General features: G+C 44.2%; 1 protein-coding gene across 6 annotated transcripts in view; it reads right to left on the bottom strand.

The window, feature by feature from the left end:
- Positions 1–22484, bottom strand: part of ebf3a (EBF transcription factor 3a) — a 64785-nt gene that overhangs the window by 13150 nt on the left and 29151 nt on the right. For 3 of the 6 annotated variants that reach the window (XM_031747266.2, XM_031747269.2, XM_031747264.2), the window contains exons 8-11: positions 21080–21197; positions 19264–19394; positions 19035–19161; positions 9124–9212 (exon numbers count right to left, since the gene is read on the bottom strand). In XM_031747266.2, coding sequence (XP_031603126.1) covers positions 9124–9212; positions 19035–19161; positions 19264–19394; positions 21080–21197 — 465 coding nt within the window. Of the gene's footprint in view, positions 1–9123; positions 9213–19034; positions 19162–19263; positions 19398–21055; positions 21198–22484 lie in introns of all 6 variants that reach the window. The other 3 variants (XM_031747259.2, XM_031747265.2, XM_031747263.2) reach the window with 2 other exon arrangements.

Below are 22484 nucleotides of genomic sequence, written 5' to 3'. Positions count from 1 at the left end.
CTGTCAAAGCTCCAAACTTTCTTTTGTCTGCATGACTGATGAGAAAAGCCAGAGCGACACCTGTGTGACCGGCCGGGCCTCCTTTCAGGTGAAGAACCTGTGACGCTGCGAGTTTTCTTTTCACCGAGATGAATTCATGAATGAATGTAAAAACTGTAAAACCTGACACTGAGCTTGCTGCTGTATAAGAAAGAAAATAACGGTGTGGCTTTTTGCCGTTCATCAGCTGCTTTGGCAGTAAAGCTGACCGAGCTTCGAAGAAGCTTCAAACCCACTGAAGCTCTGACACGTCGATTAAACTCGACTTACACGCTGCTCCCAGACTCATCACAGAAACTAATCAGCGAGTCACGGCTACGAACGAGCAGACTGACATGCATCGACAGTGTTGGTGATTGACCTGTGTGTATAGATTAGATTGAGATGGACCCCCAGCTGACTTGTGCCATGTGGTCACACAGAAGAAACTCTGGCAATCAGCTGGTCATTTCCTGAAAGTGAAATGCAATGGATGAGCAACCGCAGATTTTTCCGGGCTGTGGATCCACATCATGCCACACACAGTTGATGATGTCAGAGATTTCTCAGAAGCTTCAGTGTCACAGGATTCATGTAAACCATCAATCACTCAAGGCTTCACTTTGACTTCTGCCATCATTTGCAGGGTTCACTCAGTATTTTGCAGTTGGATCCCTTAAGTCTACAAACCGGATTCACGGCTTCTGCAAACTGAGCCGTGGATCTGTTCCCTAAAAACAAACACGTGTCTCTGTGATTACTGCAGCCACAACACAAACTAACCCCAAAAACTGATGAGTAGGAAAACAGAGAAAAGCAAAACTCTTTGAGTTCCATTGGTTCAAAGCGCTCTCACACACTGGACTTCCACACAGAAGGCTTTTACAGAAACTCCACGAGCTCCACGTTTAACACAAAATAGGAAAGTCACAAAAAGATTTTTCAGCCTGAAAGTGCAGAGAGCCCCGACCTCTGCAGACACTAAATAATAACAGCAGCATATTTCAGCGACAAACCAGTGATGTTAGCAGCGCACAGTGATGTTGGTCACAACCCTAAGAAGCAGCTGAAGCTGAGTGGGGCTCATTCAGGGAGGTTTCCCACTGAGACGGGGTTTCTGAAAGTTTAACCAAACATCTGAATCCATCTCCTGATCCATATCCAAGAATTAATTGGCTCCTTAGGGCAGCGGTCCCCAACCTTTTCTGCGCTACAGACCGGTTTAAGTCGGACAATATTTTCACCGGCCGGCCTTTAAGGTGTCGTGGATAAATACAACAAAATAAAACAATACTGGTACCAAAAAACCCCAAGATTGAATAAAGACCCATTTAAAAATATATGGAGGGATGCGTGAAATTTAAATTACCGAGTTTGTGCCTATTGGGGGACAGAAAGCGAGGTGCCACAGTTAGACAAAGCAGGCTTCAGAGTGCTAAACACTGAGCTTGTGACCTGTGTTCGTCTTATTTCTGTCACCAGAAAGAGCCTCGGACTCCAACCCTGAAAATGTGGAAGGAGAAAATGACTGAAAATGTCGCAAGCGGGAAAATGCTGGGAAGATTGAGCAGCAAGACAGAGACTCTAACAGAACAAAGGGGCACCTTTTGTTTTTATGGGTCTACAGCATGATGACAATGTGAGATACAGTCTGAATCAAGAATTAAGGGTCTTGTGTGTGGAACTGTTTATTTATAATTACTCACCCCCCTCTTTTTTTTCTTTTCCCTCACTGAGTGTGGTTTTTGTTGTTTTGTGTTGATATGTTATGTTTGTTTAAATTTTCAAAAATAATAAAAACTTTAATTACAAAAAAATGAATAAAGACCCATGGAAACCGAGTTAACGACAAAAAACAATAAAAAATTAAAGCTGCAAGCAGCGTTATGAGGGCCCTCACACCCCCGGTGCGTCGAGCCATGCTCAACACCTAAAACCAGCACGTCCGATCTGATGTCACATTGATGGAATTCATGCATTTAACCACCAGCTAGCATTTCATCTCATTCGATCATGATTATAGTCGTCCCACTAGGTGGCGCTCTAACCATTACTGACAAATGGCATAACAAACATTTCCGAGCTCGAGTCTCATCGTACCTGCGACCTTTGGGATAGATTGGACATTGTGTTTTTGAGTGACAGCAGATTACTGCTTTTTGGCGATTGATTGAAACTCCACATGCCGCCATGACCACCCCGTTTCCCTGAACATAAAAAGCTTCGCAATTTAACATCACAAAGGTCTATAGATTCCACGCACTGGAGATTGTGTAAATCTGATGAAATCCCTTGGAGGAGTTCGCCAAAGAACGGTGCCTGAAAAGAGGGGAAAATGTTGCCAAAATTACACATTAATTTTAAAATGGCTGACTTCCTGTTGGATTTGGGATATTGCTCCAAGAGACTTTTTTGTACATCTTGATATCGTCCATAAGGTTACCAGGTTTAAGACTCATAGATGAAACACAGAGCAGGGGCTGATGTTTTGAAATTTTGTAGGGGGCGCTGTGGAGCCATGTTGCACTATTCGATGAAAATGATCACATAACGAGAAAGCCCTCATCACATTGGAGGTGTGGGCCAAATTTCAAGACTTCTTAAACTTTCCAAGCACCTCAAAATCCACTTCATCTTTCATGGTGAACTGTGTTGCCACCAGGGTGCGCTGTTCAGTTTAAAGTCACAATTTTCGCACAGAAGCATCATGAGGGACTGATGTTAATATTCACCGCTTTTGAGGTGGCCACGATGAACCAATGAAAATCAGTACAACAAAGTGAAAGACATGACATTTCCTGTTGCCACTAGGTGGCGCTCTCCATATTCCTGACAATGGGCATATCAATCTGTTCAGGGTGGGTCTGACATCATTTCTGTAAAATCTGGTTCTGATCAGACTGGATTTCATTGAGTTATACTAATTTGTTTCTTCATGGCGAGACATCAATGTTCGCCATGCTGCAGGGGTCACACCCTCTCGCGAAAAGTCATAGTTTTCACTGTAACCCAAGACCAACTGCTTAAGGCCTTCCTGGAGAAATTTGAGGCTGCAGATGTCACCCATCACAATACTGTACACCAAAGTGTAAAACATGACATTTCCTGTTGCCACTAGGTGGCGCTGTCCTTATTTTCAAATATGGCAGTTCAAATATGTGCGGGGGTGGAGCCTTATCATATGTGTGCTCTTTGGTCCAGGTTGGACCATGTATGACAGAATGACAGGCAATAAGATTTTCATGGCGAGTCATCAAAATTCGCCATGGCGCCACGGCCTCACCGTACCGCGAAAACTCAAAAGCTCCGCAATTTAACATGGCCCAGGTGTGTAGTCAACACTGACCAAATATGAAGCTTATTCGACCAAATCCCAAGGAGGAGGTCGAAAAAGTTGGAGGCATGGAAATGGCAAAATTAGAGCCAAAATGTCACCTTCACCTCTAAATTGCGGACTTCCTGTTGGGTTTGCGTCAATGGGCCCACTGACTTTTTTGTTCGTCTTGGCATCATACACATGTGTGCCAGATTTCATACATGTAGCTCAAACGATGTGTTCGTAGGGCTGCATTTAACAAGGCATAGGTGGCGCTACAGAGCCATTTCCCAGTGCTCATATGTAAAACCATTAAAATACAAAATTTTTCACCAGACCTGGCATGTGTGCAAAATTTCAAGAGTTTTTGAGCATTTTAAAACCCTCAAAAAGGCCCTTGTTTTGCCTGAAAAATAATAAGAAGAAGAAACGGAGCAGATACAATAGGGCCTTCGCACTCTCAGTGCTCGAGCCCTAAAAATAACGCTAAAAACCAATACACCAATACACTTTAACCAACAAATGGTACTGAAAACAAATTCATCCTAAACAATTTCAACATCTGAAACATACCCCGGTGGAGTCAGACTCTTTCTTGGTGGATGGTGGACAGGATCAGCTCTCAGGATAATGGTGGTCAGTCTATTGTGACGAAGGTGAGGGTGAAGGTGTAGCTGTTAGTTTACTGATTGATCTACCCTCAGCTATGACCACAACCACAAGGAGCAGAAATGAGCTCCGCTGGAACCCCTAGAGATGAGTAAGGAGCTCATTCATCAGAGGCTCAGGGTGGAGCCACCAGTGGTTTGACATCTGGCCACATACAGCTGGGAGGGTCAGACCCAGTACACACTGGCTGTGTCCCCACCAGAACAGTTGGTGGCAGAAGGAGATCTGGCCATCTCGGTTGGCCTGCTGCCACTGAGACTTGGACCCACAGATAAGTAGCATTAAGCAGATGTTGATGTGTTAGAGTTCTCTACTCCAACCAACTCCATCAAAAGGAAAACTGAAGGCTGTCAGACAGTCTGACCCCAGAAATCGAGTCTGCAGTACCAACATCGAGGGCTAAGTGCACACCCCCACAAACTGAACATCTGCAGGGATTCTTCTCCCACATCTGGATGAAAATATCCCAAAAACTGACATTTAGATTTCACATGAAAACAGCTCAGAGTTTATTATGCAGGACAGAAACAGAAACAAGACGACAGAGGAGTTAGTTTTTACAAATCAGATAAGAGAAAGGCTGAAAAGTGTGTGTGTGTGTGTGTGTGTGCCAATCTCCTTTCTTGCCACATGGCTGCACTCGCTGATTACCTGATTTGACTGTTTCAACCTCGCTGTTTGCCAATGGGCTTTACACACACACAGTAAAGAACATTAAATTCTACAAACACACACACACATACAAGTGAGTGTATATATGTGTGTGTGTGACGGACAGCTAATGATGATGAATGCAGGGTCACTTGATCACCATGGAAACAGCTTTAACGCTGACGTTGGTGTGAACTGTCCTCAGTAATCCGGACTAACAGAGTAATCTCTGCTTTAAACTGTGTGTTTCCTGTGTGTGTGGCTTGTGCACATGCCTGTCACTGGGTTTGTGTGTTTCTGACCTCATCGTGTTTCATGGCGTCTCGTGCCGGGATGACTGATGGGGGCTGCCACACATACCAACACTTTAAAGTTTAGTCTTTGGTGTTGCCATGGCACCAAACCCAAACACGTCTGATTGGTGGGTTTGAATGTCCGTCTGAAGGGTCAGAAGCAAGTGTCACTCTCAGAAAGTGTCTCTGTACTTTCTCACCTGCTGCATCATGTGATGACCATGACTGTCACCAGCTCACGTGTTTGACGAGGACACGGAGGAAGTAGCTTTGGTTTCAGAAACTGACTGAATGGGACAGCAGCTTCTCTCAGCCTGCCATCTTTAGCCTGACCTCCTACTGCTTCAAAGCTCAACAGGAAACTTCCTTGGAGCTGTTCACGTACCTGTGAGGACTGGGAGGGTCAGACCCATGTTCTGGCTTTGCGGAGGGCTTTCTTATAAAGCAGCAAACTATTTCTCCAGGCTAAATGATGATCCTCTAAATTTGTGACACGCCATTTCCTCTCCAGCTTACGAGTTATCTGCTTTAGGCTACGTGTTTGAGAATTATACCACGGAGTCAGGGACTTTGGATTTGAGGCCTTAGTTTTCACAGGAGCTACAGTATCCAGAGTCGCATGCGTAGTGAGGAGGTAAAATTATTAACAAGATAATCGACCTCTGTTGGAGTAAGCGTTCAGATAGCTGCTCTGCTCTATGTTGGTACAGGGCATTGAAGATGATAACAGTGGGTGGATTATATTCTTAAACTTAGTTACAGTGCTTTCAGAAAGACATCTACTGTGATAAAGTCTACTCTCCACTGCTGTGTAATCAATTATTGTAAATGTAAATGTTATCAGGAAATGATCAGACAGCAGAGGGTTTTCAGGAAACACTGTTAAATGTTCAGTTTCTATGCCATATGTTAAAACAAGATCTAGAGTGTGATTAAAGTGGTGGGTGGGTTCTTTTACATTTTGAGAGAAGCCAATTGAGTCTAATAACAGATTAAATGCCATGTTGAGGCTGTCATTTTTAGCATCTACATGGATGTTAAAATCACCCACAATTATTATTTTATCTGAGCTGAGCACTAAATCAGATAAAAGTCTGAGAAATCAGAGAGAAACTCTGTGTAAGGCCCAGGTGGACGATAGATAATAACAAGTAAGACTGGTTTCTGAGTTTTACAGCTGGGTTGGACGAGGCTAAGCATCAGGCTTTCAAATGAATTAAAAGTCTGTCTTGGTCTCTGGTTGATTAATAGGCTGGTGTGAAAAATTGCTGCCACACCGCCCCTCGGCCTGTGCTTCGAGATTTCTGGTAGTTAGAATGACTCGGGGTGTTGATTCATTTAAACTAACATAATCATCCTGCTGCAACCAGGTTTCTGTAAGGCAGAGTAAATCGATTTGTTGATCAATTATTAAGTCATGTACTAACAGAGACTTGGAGGAGAGAGACCTAATATTTAATAATCCACATTTCACTGTTTTACTCTTTGGTTCAGATGTGGATACTGTATTGTTCTTTCTTTGTGATTTTTATGTTTAAGTTGTTTGTTGCTGGTTTTTGGTTTGTTTTTTGTCTTTTGGGAGCTGACACAGTCTCAATGGAGATGGGTTTTGGGGGTAGCAGGAGGAGAGAAGCTGCAGAGAGGCGTGTAAGACTGCAACTCTGCTTCCTGGTCCCAACTCTGGATAGTCATATTTTGGGGATTTAATAAATTTGTCCATATTTCTAGAAATGAGAGCTGCTCCATCCAAAGTGGGATGGATGCCGTCTCTCCTAACAAGACCAGGTTTCCTCCAGAAGGTTTGCCAATTATCTATGAAGCCCACATCGTTTCTGGGACACCACTCAGACAGCCAGCAATTTAAGGAGAACATGCGGCTAAACATGTCACTCCTGGTCTGATTGGGGAGGGGACCAGAGAAAACTACAGAGTCCCACATTGTTTTGGCAAAGTTACACACCGATTCAATATTGATTTTAGTGACCTCCGATTGGCGTAACCGGGTGTCATTACTGCCGACGTGAATTATGATTTTACTGAATTTACGTTTACCCTTAGCCAGCAGTTTTAAATTTCCTTCAATGTCGCCTGCTCTGGCCCCTGGAAGACAATTGACTATGGTTGCCGGTGTCTCTAGCTTCACATCTCTGAGAACAGAATCACCAATTACCAGAGTTTGACCCCCGGCGGGTGTGTCGCCGAGTGGGGAAAAACGGTTAGACACATGAACAGGTTGGTGGTGTACCTGGGGCTTCTGTTTAGGACTATGCTTCCTCCTCACCGTCACCCAGCCACCCTCTTTCCCCTGCTGCTTGGGGTCTGCCGGGGAACAGCTAGCAGGGCCTACGCTATCTTCGGCTGCACCAGCTACAGCGGCCTGGCTAGCTACGGGTGAATGAAGTGTGCGAAGCCGAGTCTCCAATTCAGTAATCCTGGCCTCCAGAGCTGCAAATATGCTACATTTGTTACAGCTATCATTACTGCTAAAGGAGGCCGAGGAGTAGCTAAACATCTGACACAATGAACAGGAAAGTGCAGGAGGGACAGGTGAAGTAGCCATGGTGCTAACGAGTCGGCTACGAGCTAAGCTAAGCTAGCGAAACAGTAAAGACAGTGAGTGAATACTTTGGCTATAAGTTAGGTAGTGAGTACACAGAAAGTGTGCTTCGGATGAAGCATGTGAAGATTATACTATGAACAAAGAATGTATCTAACAGTTTTTAATTAAATTGCTAAGCAGATAAGCTACTCAGAAACACCACTGTGTTTGAGGAGGAACAGGAAGTGATACTCCACTGCAGAGAGAGCGAACACCAAGTGACAATTTGTGTGTCGAGGTAGCACCAAGCGTTCACAAGGCACCGCTGTTTGAACACACACAGGGAAATCAGCTCTGCCTTGGTGTTACCGTGTATGCTTTGCCAGAACATGGCTGTGCCCAGGTTTGTGACACAGGGGAACTATGTTTACCTGTGTGATGTCATGACTGCACAACCTGTCACACGTAAGCCTGGCTCAGTTGTCGCAGTCAGCCCCCCGAAACAGTCGGGATTATTTCCAGTTATTAGCTTTTCTGTGGTCGACAGTCGCTCGGCTGCACGCTGAGCACAAGGCAGCGTGGGTAATTGAATAAAACCATTACAGATGAATTATTAAAGATGTGGTGGGATGTGGTTTTCATTATGGAGCTAACAGCATGTCAGCTCACATCAGAGCAGCTGGAGGCTGAAAGCACACTGCAGAAATCCTCTTTCAACTACTGCAAGGTTGTTCATTAAACGAGGGGGTGAATAGTGTCAGATAATTTACATCAGCATCCCGCTTCTGATCCGGATCTGGAGGATCAGGATTAGGCCTGACATATATAAACATCTTATCCTGGTTCCTCTAAACTGGACAGCTAATCCAGGATCAAGACAGCCTCACAAGGACGATCACAAACCTGCTTTATGAGTTATTATTGAAACACACAAACGTACACACACAAACTGAACTGTTGACCTGAAGCAGCACAGCAGAGTTTTTAAATGTCCACCCTAAAGGGAAAACTCTGATTCTGTCTCTTTGCTTTGATTGTTTGACTCCATCTGGAAAAAAAGTCCCCAAATCTAAAATGGGTAAAAGCTGTGAAAGTGTGATCTTAAAAAGAAAGACTTTGGCCTCCACAGATTAGAAATGTGGGACAATTTTCAGAGTCTGATCGAAAAGCTGTGAACTGGAAACTAAACAACATCAACATCAACGTGAAAATTAACCCACAGAAGGGGAACGGGAAGGTTCCTTCTTCATTAGAGATCATTCACTGACCAGCTGAATTTACCGTCAGCCTTTTCTCTGGAGCATCACACGTGTGGTAACGCGGTGGCAAGCGGACATGCTCGATTTCCCATGTGAACCAAATTCAGCCAAACCAGGACAAATGTGAAACCTTTGAACAGATACTGGTGTCCAAACTACAGGTTAGATGAAAACTGTGTGCGCGTACGTTAGGGGCTGCGAGTCGGTCTGAGTGGACACACAAACACAAGTTAAACAGCAGAATCGGTGGATGCAGCTGATGATTATCAGGACTCTGAGCAGCCAACCAGAACGCAGACTGATGGAAAAAACACAGCGACAATAATCACTTATTCTGTGTGTTTGTATAAAACGATTGTGTGTCTGAGCGCGTCCTACCTTCGGCAGTCTCTCCGGGTCTCCGGGGTGGCGGGGGATGACCTTCTGTAACCTCTGGAAGCCGTAATCGATGGTAGGCTCATTTAACGCTGAGGAGGGAGCAGGTCTTTAGATTAGACACCTCACAACATTTATATCATCATATTTGTTTACTAGTTAAACTTTTTAAAGTGTTCAAGTCCAAAAACGTGCAACACTGTCAGCCGCTCAGACTGCCGTGGATGAGACGTGGGACACTCGTCTCGCATTACTCACAGATTACATGTGAGCATCTTCGATTATTTCTGGATTAAACATGTAAGTCGTGCACAAAGAGAACAAAGGAAAAAATAAATGTGAATGAAAATACTCCAGAAAGTTAACGGGCCGATTGGATTAGAACGTCTCTGTGAACAGGCGTATTGAGGAAGGAAACACACGGAGGCGTCATTGTCACGCTGACGGAAAACCACACACTTCAGTTTGAACTGATAATTTATGCTGCTCTTTGTCAGGTGTAATAACTGCAGCCATGCACATCGCGGCGAATGTGCGACCCTCAGACACGCCGAATCCATCAGACTTGTTCATTTTTTGTTTTCCCCTCCCCTCCTCTCTCCTCTAACATCATTTACAGTTTAAACTGGTTGGGAGGTGATAAATCAGAGCGTCAGTGAACGCAGCCGAGCACAGCGAGGACTCCAAGTGTGTGTGTGTGTGTGTGAAGTGCATGAATCATAATCCCGTCTTGGTTCAGCTGCATTTAACAAGCTTTAGACCGACTCTCCTTTACATCAAACTGTGTGTGTGTTCAGTCCTTGAAGGCTCACAGGGCGTGACAGGCAGCAGTTATAAGAGTGTGTTAGCTCTCCAGATGTCTGTGTTATCTGTAGTTGTGCGAGTGGCTGTGACCTTGTGTTGTTGACTGTTACACACTTTACTGTCACCTGTGTTTCTTCCACCTGCAGTCGGTCCGATTCCTCCTGGATCAAACCTGAATGCATCCTCACTGCGTCTTTAAGGACACGTGTCCACATGTAATTTCAAACACTTCTGATCCTGCAGTGCACACACCCAGCAGAGCCGTAACACCTAATCGTCAGGTAAAAGATGTCAGATGTTACCAAGATGAGAAGAAGAGGCCACCTGAACCTGACAGCATTTTCCTCTTTAGCTGGCGGATCAGTGACTGTTCAGGCGGCCATGTTTGGACGCATGTGCAGCTGTGCTGCGGGGCTGGTGGTGATGACCTGTTATTGCGTGTTTGTGTTGACGTGACTGTACATGTTTTATTCTTATGTGTTGTACTCCATTCGTATGAGGCTTTTACCTCGACAACTATAGGTCACATGACCATGACTCCACATTCAGCCCAGAGTCCCTGAGACACCTGAGCTGCTAAAAACTCTGATGTCATTCTGCAAACTGAGCTAAGATGAATGAACGATGCTCTTGATTCATGTTTTCTGTCTTTATTCATATCTTCAAGTTTCACTGCAGTTTAATAAACTCTGGAACACCTGAACAAACCAGCTGTCATTAAAGTCTTTATCTGATTGGCTAATTGTCTGAGATGAAGCGCTCTAATCAGGCACACCGGCAGACAGTGAAACCATCCAATCAATAAGCTGTGATGGTGCGTCCCCGTGGTAACTGGCACAGACTGCTCCTGCTGAACTCCCAGCATGCTCTTTAACAGATCTGCTGTTTATATTGGCTGCTAATAAAGATTTGATGGCTTTGAATTGATCGGACACGACACCAAGCATGGATCTGTCGGCCCTCAGCCATCTGAGGAGACGCTTCAGCTCCGCCTTCAGCGCTGAGTGAGTCGTCAGTGATCGGTGCGCAGGCCGGCAGTGTTTTATGTTCCCGTCAGGTGTGTACACCTGTCAAACATCAGCACAGCTTCATTTGGAACCCACTTTGATTTTGGTGCTTCTGTCTGCCTGACAGAGTTCATTTATTTGGATGACGAGACGTTCATCTCAATGATAAACTAAACCTAAAGATTTTGGCACTGTTGCGGCTCAGCTGCGCAAATGACGTATTTTACTGTGAAAGAACAGTCCTGATTTATTTTGTATGTATTTGTTGACTTTATTAAGTGAGCTTTACTGTCAGACAGTTCAGGCTGCAGCGTCTGCAGAACAGGACGTCGATAAAGATTAGACGAGAAGCTCGGAGCGATCGACACGTGTAGACCGAGGCGCTGCGATTCTCTCACACTCATGTCTGACCAGCAGGGTTAGCTCTGTGTGTGTGTGTGTGCATGTATGTGTGTGTGTGTGTGTGTGTGTGTGTGTGTGTGTGTGTGTTAGACACCTTTGTGAGGACAGAAAATTGGCATGCTACTATACTTGTGGGGTCCAACAGTCACTTATAGGGACAAAATACCTGTTTGAAGACATTATTGAGGCTCAAAATGTGGTTTTAGTGTCAGGGTTACAGTGTGTAACGTGTGTGTGTGTGAATGTGTCAGTGTGTGTTTTTGTGTCACTGTGTGTGTGTGTGCTAGTGTGTATGTGAGTGTGTTGAGGAAGTGAAAATCTGAAGGCGGATCAGACAGGAGGTGTTGGAGCGATCAATACTTTGAGATCGATACTCATGGAAATTTCATGACTGCTGAAGCCGTGTGTCTGCCTGAGCGCACACATTACCACAGAGAGAAACCATAACGAGCAGAGTGGTGTCGTTTATGTGCATCGGCGGGGTTTCCACCGTTGATCTGCTCTACTTCACACGTACTTCACATGTACATCCAGCCGTACGTGTGAAAGATAAGCTGTACGTCTATATTTGTGTGTCATCGTTTGAAATGATTTCACCCACTGAGGAAGGGTTATGGTTAGGTAATTCTCCAATATTAATGCACTCGTTCCTTTAGTAAATACTCACATTATTCACGACATTCCTTTAAAAGCTCAAGGATTAGCTGCTTGCTTTTCTCACTACCATCTTATGTATTTATAATTTATTTATAATTTAAATACCGAAAATATATTTTTTTATAAATTAATTTTAATTATGAATACAGGAAACTAGGCCAAATGTTCAGTAGCTCCAACTGAAAGGTTTGACCCATGTACACTGTGACATACATGAAAACTCTAATCTGATCTAATTTTATGGAAAAACTTCAGTCTGAGAAATATTGAATTTAAATTAAATTTATTCAAGTTAAGTATGATATTAGATCTTCTGCCAGCACTTCTCATTTATGTGTTGATCTGACTGATGCAGAAAAACTTGACTGAGACCTGCTACCTGAAGAGGAGGTCTGTATTATTCGACATCACTTCCTGTTTTCTTTCCCCCAGTGCAAAGCATGATGGGAGCAGCCGGTGTAGGGTGGAGGTGATGGATCCCTCTGATCTGCTGAGGTGTGAAAGCAGCTGCTGTGTGAACATGGAGGTCATGTGACTGATGACATCACAGACACGCATAAGTGGGTGTTAGTGTGAGGTCATTAACGTAAAGGTCCAGAGATGTTTCGGGTTAATGGGATTTGCAGCGTGAACAGAGACAAAAGAAACATAAGGAGGAAGGAGGAGAGGAGGATATAAGGACACATGGAGAGAAGAAATGTTCTCCAGTCTGATAACAAATAGAGAAAGATTAATAAAGCTGGATTAATGACAGCTGTCAGACAGATGTTACCTGCACCTGCAGCGGTTCAGATGTTTGACCATCAGAATTTATTTAAAACTGATCTTATTACTGACTCATCTGAGTGCTGTCTGAAGTCAGAGTTGTTTTGTGGTTAGACTCTGATGGCCCATCTTGGTGGAACACAACCCGAGCTCTGAAAGGGATTAGAGTAGGAAATGTAGGCCATCAGTGGCCCTGAGCCTAACAGAGGCCTGCGAAGACACAGGAAAGACAAGACCCTAAACAACTAAATCCCACGTGTTGTCATAGAATTTTCCGATTGGTCAACATGGTACATTTTTTCGCCAATAGGAATTAGTTGGCCTTTTTTTTCATTTTCTTTTATTTGCGTTGGCAAATATTCATTATAAAGCATTGTATATACATTCTTTTATTATAACTCTGGTTTTAGTGGCCTATCAATCGAATTTTAAAACTGGTATACATATTGAAGTCCGAACTTTAACACAAGATGAAATGGCGACCCAGTGAGGCTGCATCTTGTTGCTATGCCAGATTAAATCGGTCATGTGATTTGGAGGTGCCGCGCATTCGTCAGCCCCAGAGTTAATAATAACACTCACCTTCATTCTATTACCAGGGGTTAACAATCAACCACCTGTGCTGAAATCGGAAACACAGGTGTGCTCACGCACAATCTGAGGCGTCGGTTGCTACTGACAACAAGAAACAAAGCCAGTCTGCGCTATGGGTTGGACCAATTTTTAACGGGGAGGGGCTAACACTATGCAGTATATTCAGTTTTAGAATTTATATTCACTGTTCATTGTAGCTACGCTCAAAGTGTTAATACTAGCTTATTTTAATAAACAACAAGTGATGGAAAGTGATTATTTTAGGGATGCCCAGTAGATGCAAAACATGAGAAAATGAACTTGGACTGTATTCATTTTGGATGTGTTTCTGTAGCGCTGCGAGCTTAAGAGAAAGAAGCTTCGGAGGGTTAAATGCGATAGTTTTCGCTAGAATCCTGCGGTTGATTTGGTCATATGGGATCAGCTTCACAGCCTCGAAATTAAGCATGCTTAAAATAATTAATTAACATGTATGAATGAATGATCGAGCCTCAATAAATGGGCTGAGAGATTAGACTGGGAATTTGAGCTTGTTAACACGGACTGGCCGTAAGAAGTAAGTATGAGCTGATCTGAAATATATGGAGCCTGGATTTAGCACCAATAGGACAAAAAACCAAGATGGCGCCGGTGTGTGTGCCTTGCCGTCTGTCACTGCCAGTGTTATGTTTGTTTGTATTGATTTTATTGACTATTGTAATAAATGCCAACTCTCTCTTGGTGTATGATCGCCAAACTCTACTGGATCTCCAACCTTCTGCCAAAGACTTTGCCCTGTGTGATAAAACTTTGCCCCCGCTACTATCGGAGATCCCAGCTCAACTGTGCCGTGTCCCAGCTCCACCATTCCAGCATAAGTGCCGTCGCCGGGGTCGTCGGGGTTGCTGCCTGGTGAAGCTGAAAGCTTCTTTAAGGTGCTCTCTCAAGCCCTTATCCAGAAAACATGGAGCGGTACCAACCTTCTATTTCTCTCGGCGATCGTTGCAACCTGTCGGTGCCTGGCTGGTACATTTCATCGGCCTGGATGGGATGTTCCAGCCCCGAAAACCCTGCTCTCCTCGGGTCGGGCTTCTAGGACGGCTAGCGACCGGGATTCGCCGCTTACTGCCAGGATTGGCCTGGTAAATGCTAGGTCCCTAGCGAACAAAACTTTTATCCTGAATGATCTCTTCACATCCCGAGGACTGGATTTTCTCTGTGTGTGTGAGACGTTGCTGAGCACCGGTGAGTACAGCATCTTCTCAGATCTTCTACCTGACGATTGCTGCTACTTTAATTCTCCACATATGTTGGGTCGAGGAGGAGGAGGAGGAGGAATAGCTACGATTTTAAAAGTCATTTTAAATGTAAGCAGCTATCAACCCCATCATTCATCAGCTTTGAACTGTCTGTGTTTGATCTGGGCTGCTCCCAGAGTGTTGTGTGCGCTGGCTTGTTGGCCTCCAAGATACAATAAGGACTTTGTGAGTGACTTTGCTGACTTCTTGGCTGAATTCATGCCAAAATATGATCATGTTCTTATTGTTGGGGATTTTAATATTCATGTGTGCTGTCCTGATATACCCATGGCGAAGGGCTTTTTAAACCTTATTGATTCTTTTAATCTGGTGGAATGTGTGACCAGTCCCACACACACTTGATCTTGTTTTATCTCATGGTTTTTCTGTTTTTAACGTAGACATTTGTGATGCTGTGTTTTCTGACCACAGTCCTGTGATGTTTGAAGTTCCTCTTGCTTGTACCTAAGTTAAACCTCACGCTGCTGCTCGGCGCTGTCATGTTTTTAACTCCTCCACTGCTGAGCAGTTTTCAAGAGTTTTTAACCATCTCTAAGATCCCGGATTTTTTATGCAGTCAGACTGAGGAACTGAGTTCATGGTTTTATTCCACTTGTCAGACTGCTTTGGACACTGTCGCTCCATTAAAAACAAGACTGCCTAAAACTAAATCTGAGCCCTGGCTGAACGACACGACCCGAGTGGTCAGACGCGAGTGCCGTCTAGCTGAGCGCAAGTGGAAAAAGGACAAACTACAAGTGTCATTCCAGATGCTAAAGAACTGTTGGTGTCAATATCAATGTTCCTTCTAATATTTCATGTGTCTGAGCAAACACACAAACTCCCTGAGCGTCCCTTGGACCACTGTGAGCGACATCAGACGTGTGCACTGTGGTCACGCCAGCATCTAATCCATCCAAGTTACATGGTTTATTAAAATAATCAAATTACAGCATTTACATTTATGTTAGACTACTTTTAATTAACTGCTTTAGCCCACTTACAATGAAAATGTAAAAAATCCCGTTCATGACCTGTGTAGTATGTTAACACTATTGGAAGTAAAAATAACTTGAACTCCAATTTTGAAAACACAACTTTCTTTTCTTTTTCTTTTTCTTTTTATAAAGCTCTGACTTGTATTATGAGTCTGTGCTCTGGGAGAGAGTCTGTAACTCTCTGTCTGCAAAATACAGCATATAATGACCAATGTTGGGCAATTAATTATATAGTTACTACTTCAAAAAACTTACTGAGTTTTGCAAACAACAAAGTTTTTTGCAGCTATTTTGGTTTTTTTAATGCAGCCAAGGCGTTTATTTAAAAACATTTCAAACTATTTACAGAACAATCAGCTGTTCTGCATCAAATCTGATGCCACACAAATTATTTGTGCCACTCCAAAAAATAATTTCTGTCCACTATGAGATAAAGGAGAACAACAGCCTGATACCTGCAGGCCTGACAACAGGAGATGTATCACTGCTGTAACACCTGTAACATTCAGCAGCCGCCTCATTGTTCTGACACACACAACAAAACTATTGACTACACCACACACTAACTACACACTAACTACACACTAACTACACACTAACTACACAAGATTTAAACGTCGCAAATCTCTCACATCTCAAAACCGCTGTCACTCCAAAAACTTCCTCTCGTTTCTTAACAACTAAATGCCATGTTTTGATTGGTCGACATGGTACTTTTTTCGACCAATAGGAAAGGGTGGGGGTTTTTTGGTGTTGTTTTTGCTCACAGGCTTTCGAGTGTTTTCCTTATAAAATGCCGTTTTTACCGTTTCTTCCCGCAGTAAACATAAACAACGATAGTATTCAGGAAGAAAACCAAACATTGCAGATATTTTTATCATAACTCTGGTTTTACGTGGCCGATCAACACAATTTAAAAACTGGTATAAAGTCCCCACTTTTTCCGTCAGTTGTTCCGTCTGTCCTGCTCACATCTCCAATGGTTGGACACGTTGTCATTAACGTGGCTTCACTGCACATCAGCCACGCCGCTTTGCTCGCTAAAACACCGGTGTCGGCACATAAGGACGCTGTCATAGCCTGTCAGCGACATTGATTGGCTGCGTATATACGAATGTGGATCGCATCATTGGCTGGACTATAGGATAAGGTGGCATCGTTCTAATCCCATACAGGAGCAGCCAGTCACTCACTGACTAACACTGCAAAACAGAATTGTTAACGTATTTACTTTAATTTCAATTCAGGTTAAATTTTTTTTTTTTTTGTGCGCAACGCAGATTTTATCTGCGCAGATACCGTGCCATCAGTGCACAATTGCGCATGCGCGGAGCTTAGAGGGAACATTGGTCAATATCAAACAACTGTCACAACCCGCGTGTTTTATTTAAAACTATGAACTCTGCTCTTAGTGCACCACATACTGACTGTATCGAGCCCTCGTCTGCAGCCTGTGAAAGTTTTTTACACTTTTTTATTGAGAAGGTCTCCTCAACCAGGGCTCACATGTCTCCTTGTGCTGTTCTCCAGCTGGTAAACCATAGTGTGATGTCAGGTGTAGTCCCTAAAGACTTTACACATTCAGTAGTCAAACCCTTGATTAAAAAACCTTCTCTTGATCCTACGGTTCTTGCAAATTATAGGGCTATCTCCAAACTACCTTTTCTTTCCAAAATTCTTGAAAAGGTCATTTACAGCCAATTAATGGACTTCCTGGAAAAGCAAAACCCTTTCATAGCACTGAATCAGCCCTTTTAAAAGTTTTTAATGACATATTTTTAGCTCCTGACGCTGGGGACTGTGTTGTTCTGTTGCTTTTAGATTTGAAACCTACGTTTGATACAGTGGATCACGCCATTTTACTCTCTCGTTTGGAGCACTGGGTGGGCATTAGGGGCATGGCACTGGAGTGGTTCAGGTCCTACTTTGCAGGGTGAACTTTCTGTGTCAGTCTCTGTGACCATGTGTCGTCCTCCTCTCTTGTGTGGTGTCCCACAGGGCTCAGTTCTAGGCCCCTTCCTCTTCTCTTTATATCTGCTTCCTCTTGGTTCTATACTGAGAAAGCACGGCATTGCATTCCACTTTTATGCTGATGACTGTCAGATCTATGTCCCTCTAAAGAAAAGAGGCAGATACCTTACACAGCCTTTACTTCAGTGTCTCGATGACATTATGGCTTGGATGTCTCTTAACTTTTTAAAATTCAATGATAAAAAGACTGAGGTGATGGTTTTTGGTAGCCCCACTGAGACCCCCAATGTGTATTTAGATTCCATGGCCCAGTATGCAAACCAGCTGTCACAAACCTGGGGGTCAAAGTGGACTGTGATCTAAAGTTTGACAATCAGATTAAGGCGGTGGTAAAATCCAGCTTCTTTCAGCTCAGGCAGCTGGCAAAAATAAAGCCAATTCTTTCACCGCAGCACTTTGAGACAGTGATCCACGCATTTGTTAGCACTCGGCTGGATTACTGTAATGCACTTTGTATAGGGGTCAGCGCATCATACATTACTCATCTACAGAGGGTGCAAAATGCTGCAGCTCGTCTTTTAACTGGCACTTGAAAGTTTGAGCACATTGCCCCGATTTTAGCTTCACTTCACTGGCTGCCCATTTTTTTTAGGATTCATTTTAAAATTCTTGTATTTGCTTTTAAAGCCCTCCATGGCCTAGCCCCATCTTATCTCTCTGAGCTGCTACAGCCTCATACACCCACCCGCTCTCTCAGGTCAGCTGATCAGCTGCTCCTGAATGTAGCCAGGACTTAGAGCTTAGAGGAGATGGTGCTTTTGCTGTAGCAGCTCCAAACCTGTGGAACGATCTCCCTTTAGAGATCAGACAGGCCACTTCCCTGCCTGTTTTTAAGTCACTCTTGAAAGCCCACCTCGTTACCCTGACCTTTGACACCACGTGAGATGTTGGTTTTTAGTTTTTAGTTTTATTTTAGTTGTTTTTCATCGATTCTATGCTGTTTTATCTTGGTTTTCTTTTCTATAATAAGGCTGTTTTAATTTTTATGTATTATGTGTTTTATTTATTTATTTTTGCTGTTTTCTGTTATTCTATTGTGTTTAAGTTTTTTTTCTGTACAGCACTTTGGTCCTGTGCTGGATATTTTAAAGTACTTTATAAATAAAATTGGATTGGATTGGAAAAAGCCAAAATTAGATGACTGCTAAATAATAAAAATAGAAAATGTGAGACCACAGATCTTCCTTATTTAACTTATACATAAGCTTCATTTTCTTCTTCATGATTTCTGCTTGTTTGAGTCTAAAAAAACATTCTTCAAGTCTGGAAATAAAACTTTGTTTTAAAAAGGTGTCCAATTATCCCACCTGGTGCCTCCTGCTAGAGGACACTGGTAAAATGTGGTGTTATCCAATCAGATGATCAGTAGCTGTCCTTACCTGTATAGACGAAGCGTCCCGGCGCTCCTTTACAGAACTGTTTGGACTTGTAGGACAGCGTGACCTCGACAACTCCGGGGATGTGCCGGGGCGGAGTCTGGACTCGGATAGCGTGAGGGGTTATCAGCTGGAGAGAAAAATAATAAGAGTCATCGTTATTGTATTGCCACACACAATACACAATGTTTGCTATATCGATCAATTATCCAACTGATCCGAAGGGTATTACCTCGCTCCACACCAACATGGTGCCAAAGACGACCTGAAGGCCATCGAAGAAGTTGTCGCCAATCAGGATGACGGTGGCGCCGCCCGTCGTCCACCCCTCACTGGGACTGATGGCTTTAATGCAGGGAGTGGCTGCTGGACGAGAGACACCAAGAGACACAGAGGGAGAGAGAGAGAGACAGAAGTGTTAGCGTCTCATTAACTGAAACTACAGTTCCTCTAGTGTCCAGCAGAGGCTCCAGCAGGGAATTATTGCCACAGAGTTCCATGTTAAAATTTTACAGCACAAATGAACCATAGATGCTCAGAAAGCAGAGGACTGGTGGAATCCCAGTGTGAGCCACAGCCAATCAGAGAAGAGAAACTTGCTAAATTTCACCCCCTGAAAAGCAGCATTCACACGCATTATTTCAACATCCAGCATCAAAACATCCACATTTTAAACCAGCGCTGCGGGCCTGTCTGTGAACACTAAGAGTCTCTTTCATGACCTCTCCGAGGGGTCCAGGGCCTCAGGTTGAGAACCATTGAGCTACGTTACTACACTACTGAAGGTCACACACACACACACACACACATAATGTTAATTGGGTTGTGGCTTTTATCCGCTTTAGCTTAGTTCACTCCAGTAACACACACACACACACACACACTGAGACACACACACATATTCAGCCAGTAATGACTACTTCTCTCTCGTCTTTCAAGTGCGGCTGCAGATTAATTATAAAGTGAAATGAAAGTACCGTGTGTGTGTGTGTGTGTGTGTGTGTGTGTGTGTGTGTGTGTGTGTGAGAGAGAGAGAGAGAGAGAGGTAGGGCAGCTAATCTCATCACTGATGACTTGAAATGGCATTATAGCACCTGACCTCTATTCTATTCTATTCTATTCTATTCTATTCTATTCTATTCTGTGAGATGGCGTCAGGTGCAGACTTTCTGTGACACTCCTGTGCTGTCGCTTCATGTTTTAGAAATAGAAAAATAAATCTGTTATAAAGTGACCCAAACACACAGCAGCAACATTACTGACCATCACACCCTGAGAGTCACACACTGTCGCCAGGCTGTTCCATCATCAGGGATGAGGGTGTGTTTCTAACACGCATGTGTTTCACTCATCTGCAGTCGAGTCCACCTGGTCCTGAGTTTCCGCTGTATTCTCATGACACCAATCTAAACACACGTCTGTTCATAGAGCAACCCGATCAGTGAACTCCAGCGGTGTTTTACTTTAGACACGCAGAACATGGTGCACGGACGACGACTTCCTGTGTAAGAGGGTGGCTGGGTGGACTCGCAGGTTTGAACGTGTTCGCGGCGCCGAGGTAAGTGTGCAGAAATAACCGAGCGCAGAGCTGAAAATGAGCGAGAGCTCAAACCCACGGGACTTCCCCTTGCTGTGACTGGGAGGGGTAGTTTCCATGGTAACTGTCTTTAATTAGGAGGGCAATTAAAGAGGTTGAACGGCCCGCGAAAAGACACTCAGTCACACACATGCACGCATAGACACACACTGTCCTCTCTGGGGACCCTGAAGCGTCTGGTCTTCCTACCCACAATCCACTGGGCTGATTTCTCTGCAAAGAGCAAATTACACTCGTCTCTCTGCAACTGTCGGATCTCCTACACCAGTCAGGCCAGTGACAGAGCTCTCAGTGCAGGAGCTGACTGTGATTGGTGGATTCTGAAACTCTGACAGGAAGTTCTCATTTGAGCACACCCAGCCTGTCGCCATGTTTGGATGAGAGGTTGGCGCTTGTTCATCAGCTCCACTATCTGAGTGAGGGGTGCAAAAAAGAGTAAAAAGAAGCGTACCCTCAGACGGGTCCAGTCTCCGCGCCCGGCGGCCATGTTTGGAGTTGTTGTGCACGAACATGTTGTCGGAGACAGCGAGAACGTGACCATCCACATTCACTGTTGTTGACACGACCACCTGCAGAGACACAGCCAAAAATGTTTAAACATGACAGCAGGAAAAGAACAGAAACACTGGTGATGTCACACTAATGATGTCACCGTCAGACATTATTTCCTCTTTAATTAAAGGCTTCTAAAACAAAATTAAGATTTCATAATGAGGACGTTCTCGTGGCAACAAACTGTAAACTTTATGCTTTGATATTTCTTTGACCTCTGCGGTTCCCTTTGACCTTTGACCTGATGAAAGTTTGTGGAACAGTCTAAACGAGCCGCAAACAGGATGAGTATAAAGTGTTTAAACACGGGAAATAAAATTATGTGACAAATGTAAAAAGTTCATTGTCTGAAGCCCCGCCTTCTTTATGATGTCACTGCCAGGTGCCAGGTTGCGGCCATTCATCATCCGTGGCTGGTTGCCGTGGCGAGGTTGTTGCCGTTGATCCATGGCGACGGAGCAGAAGGTCATGCTGAGAGCGAGTAGAAGTGTCCTCTGTCGCCACAGTGACTAACCAGCACATCCTTCACCCTGCTGTCACCACGACAACCACACACAAGTCCACACCTGACTTCACCTGTCTCCATCCTCCTCTCTCTCCTCCTGCGGCTCGCTTGGCCCATCTCCCCCCTCCCCCTGCCCCACTGCTTTAAGTGGACTTAACATCCTGTCAACGTGGCCAGCGCGGCGTGGCGGCGAGTGTGTGTGTGTGTTACTGTGTGTGTGTGTGTGTGAAGCTGTGAGACAACCAGCAGACAGAGGAGAGAGGCAGTTTTCTCGAATGACATGGCTCCTTTTTCAGCAGCAGCGGAACTTTGTGAGTAAAATCTGTGGCAGCTGGCAGCTAGATAGTTTAGTGGTAAGACCACACACCTTTGGAGCGCAAGTTGCAAGTTCAATTCTCTCCCAGTATCCAGTAAGGGTTTGGCTAGGCCCCCGTGCCAAAGACCAACCCCTGGAATGGCGTGGCTATGTCTGCAGCTCGGATATGACACATTTCTCTGGATGTTGTACTCTGTATGATTGTGTATGTTATCAATAAAGCTTGTTTCTTTCTTCTTGAATGAATATCACCTGCTCTGCAAGCTGATTGGCTGGTCAGGTGGACAGCAGGTGTAAAAACTCATCTGTGGGATGAAGCTGCAGGCCCTGCATCAGGCAGAGGTTTCTAAAGCTTTGAAGCTTAAATGTTAGCAGGCTTCTCAGACTCCTTGGATGCTCTGTTACTACGATAACCTCACAGCAGCCATATTAGCAGACAGCTCGCAGCTACACCCACCTGTCAGTCGAAGAGGCCACGCCCCT

The sequence above is a fragment of the Oreochromis aureus genome, linkage group 8, assembly GCF_013358895.1.
Source record: "Oreochromis aureus strain Israel breed Guangdong linkage group 8, ZZ_aureus, whole genome shotgun sequence".
In the NCBI taxonomy this organism is placed as follows: domain Eukaryota; kingdom Metazoa; phylum Chordata; class Actinopteri; order Cichliformes; family Cichlidae; genus Oreochromis; species Oreochromis aureus.
This window is presented reverse-complemented; position numbering and strand designations above follow the sequence as displayed.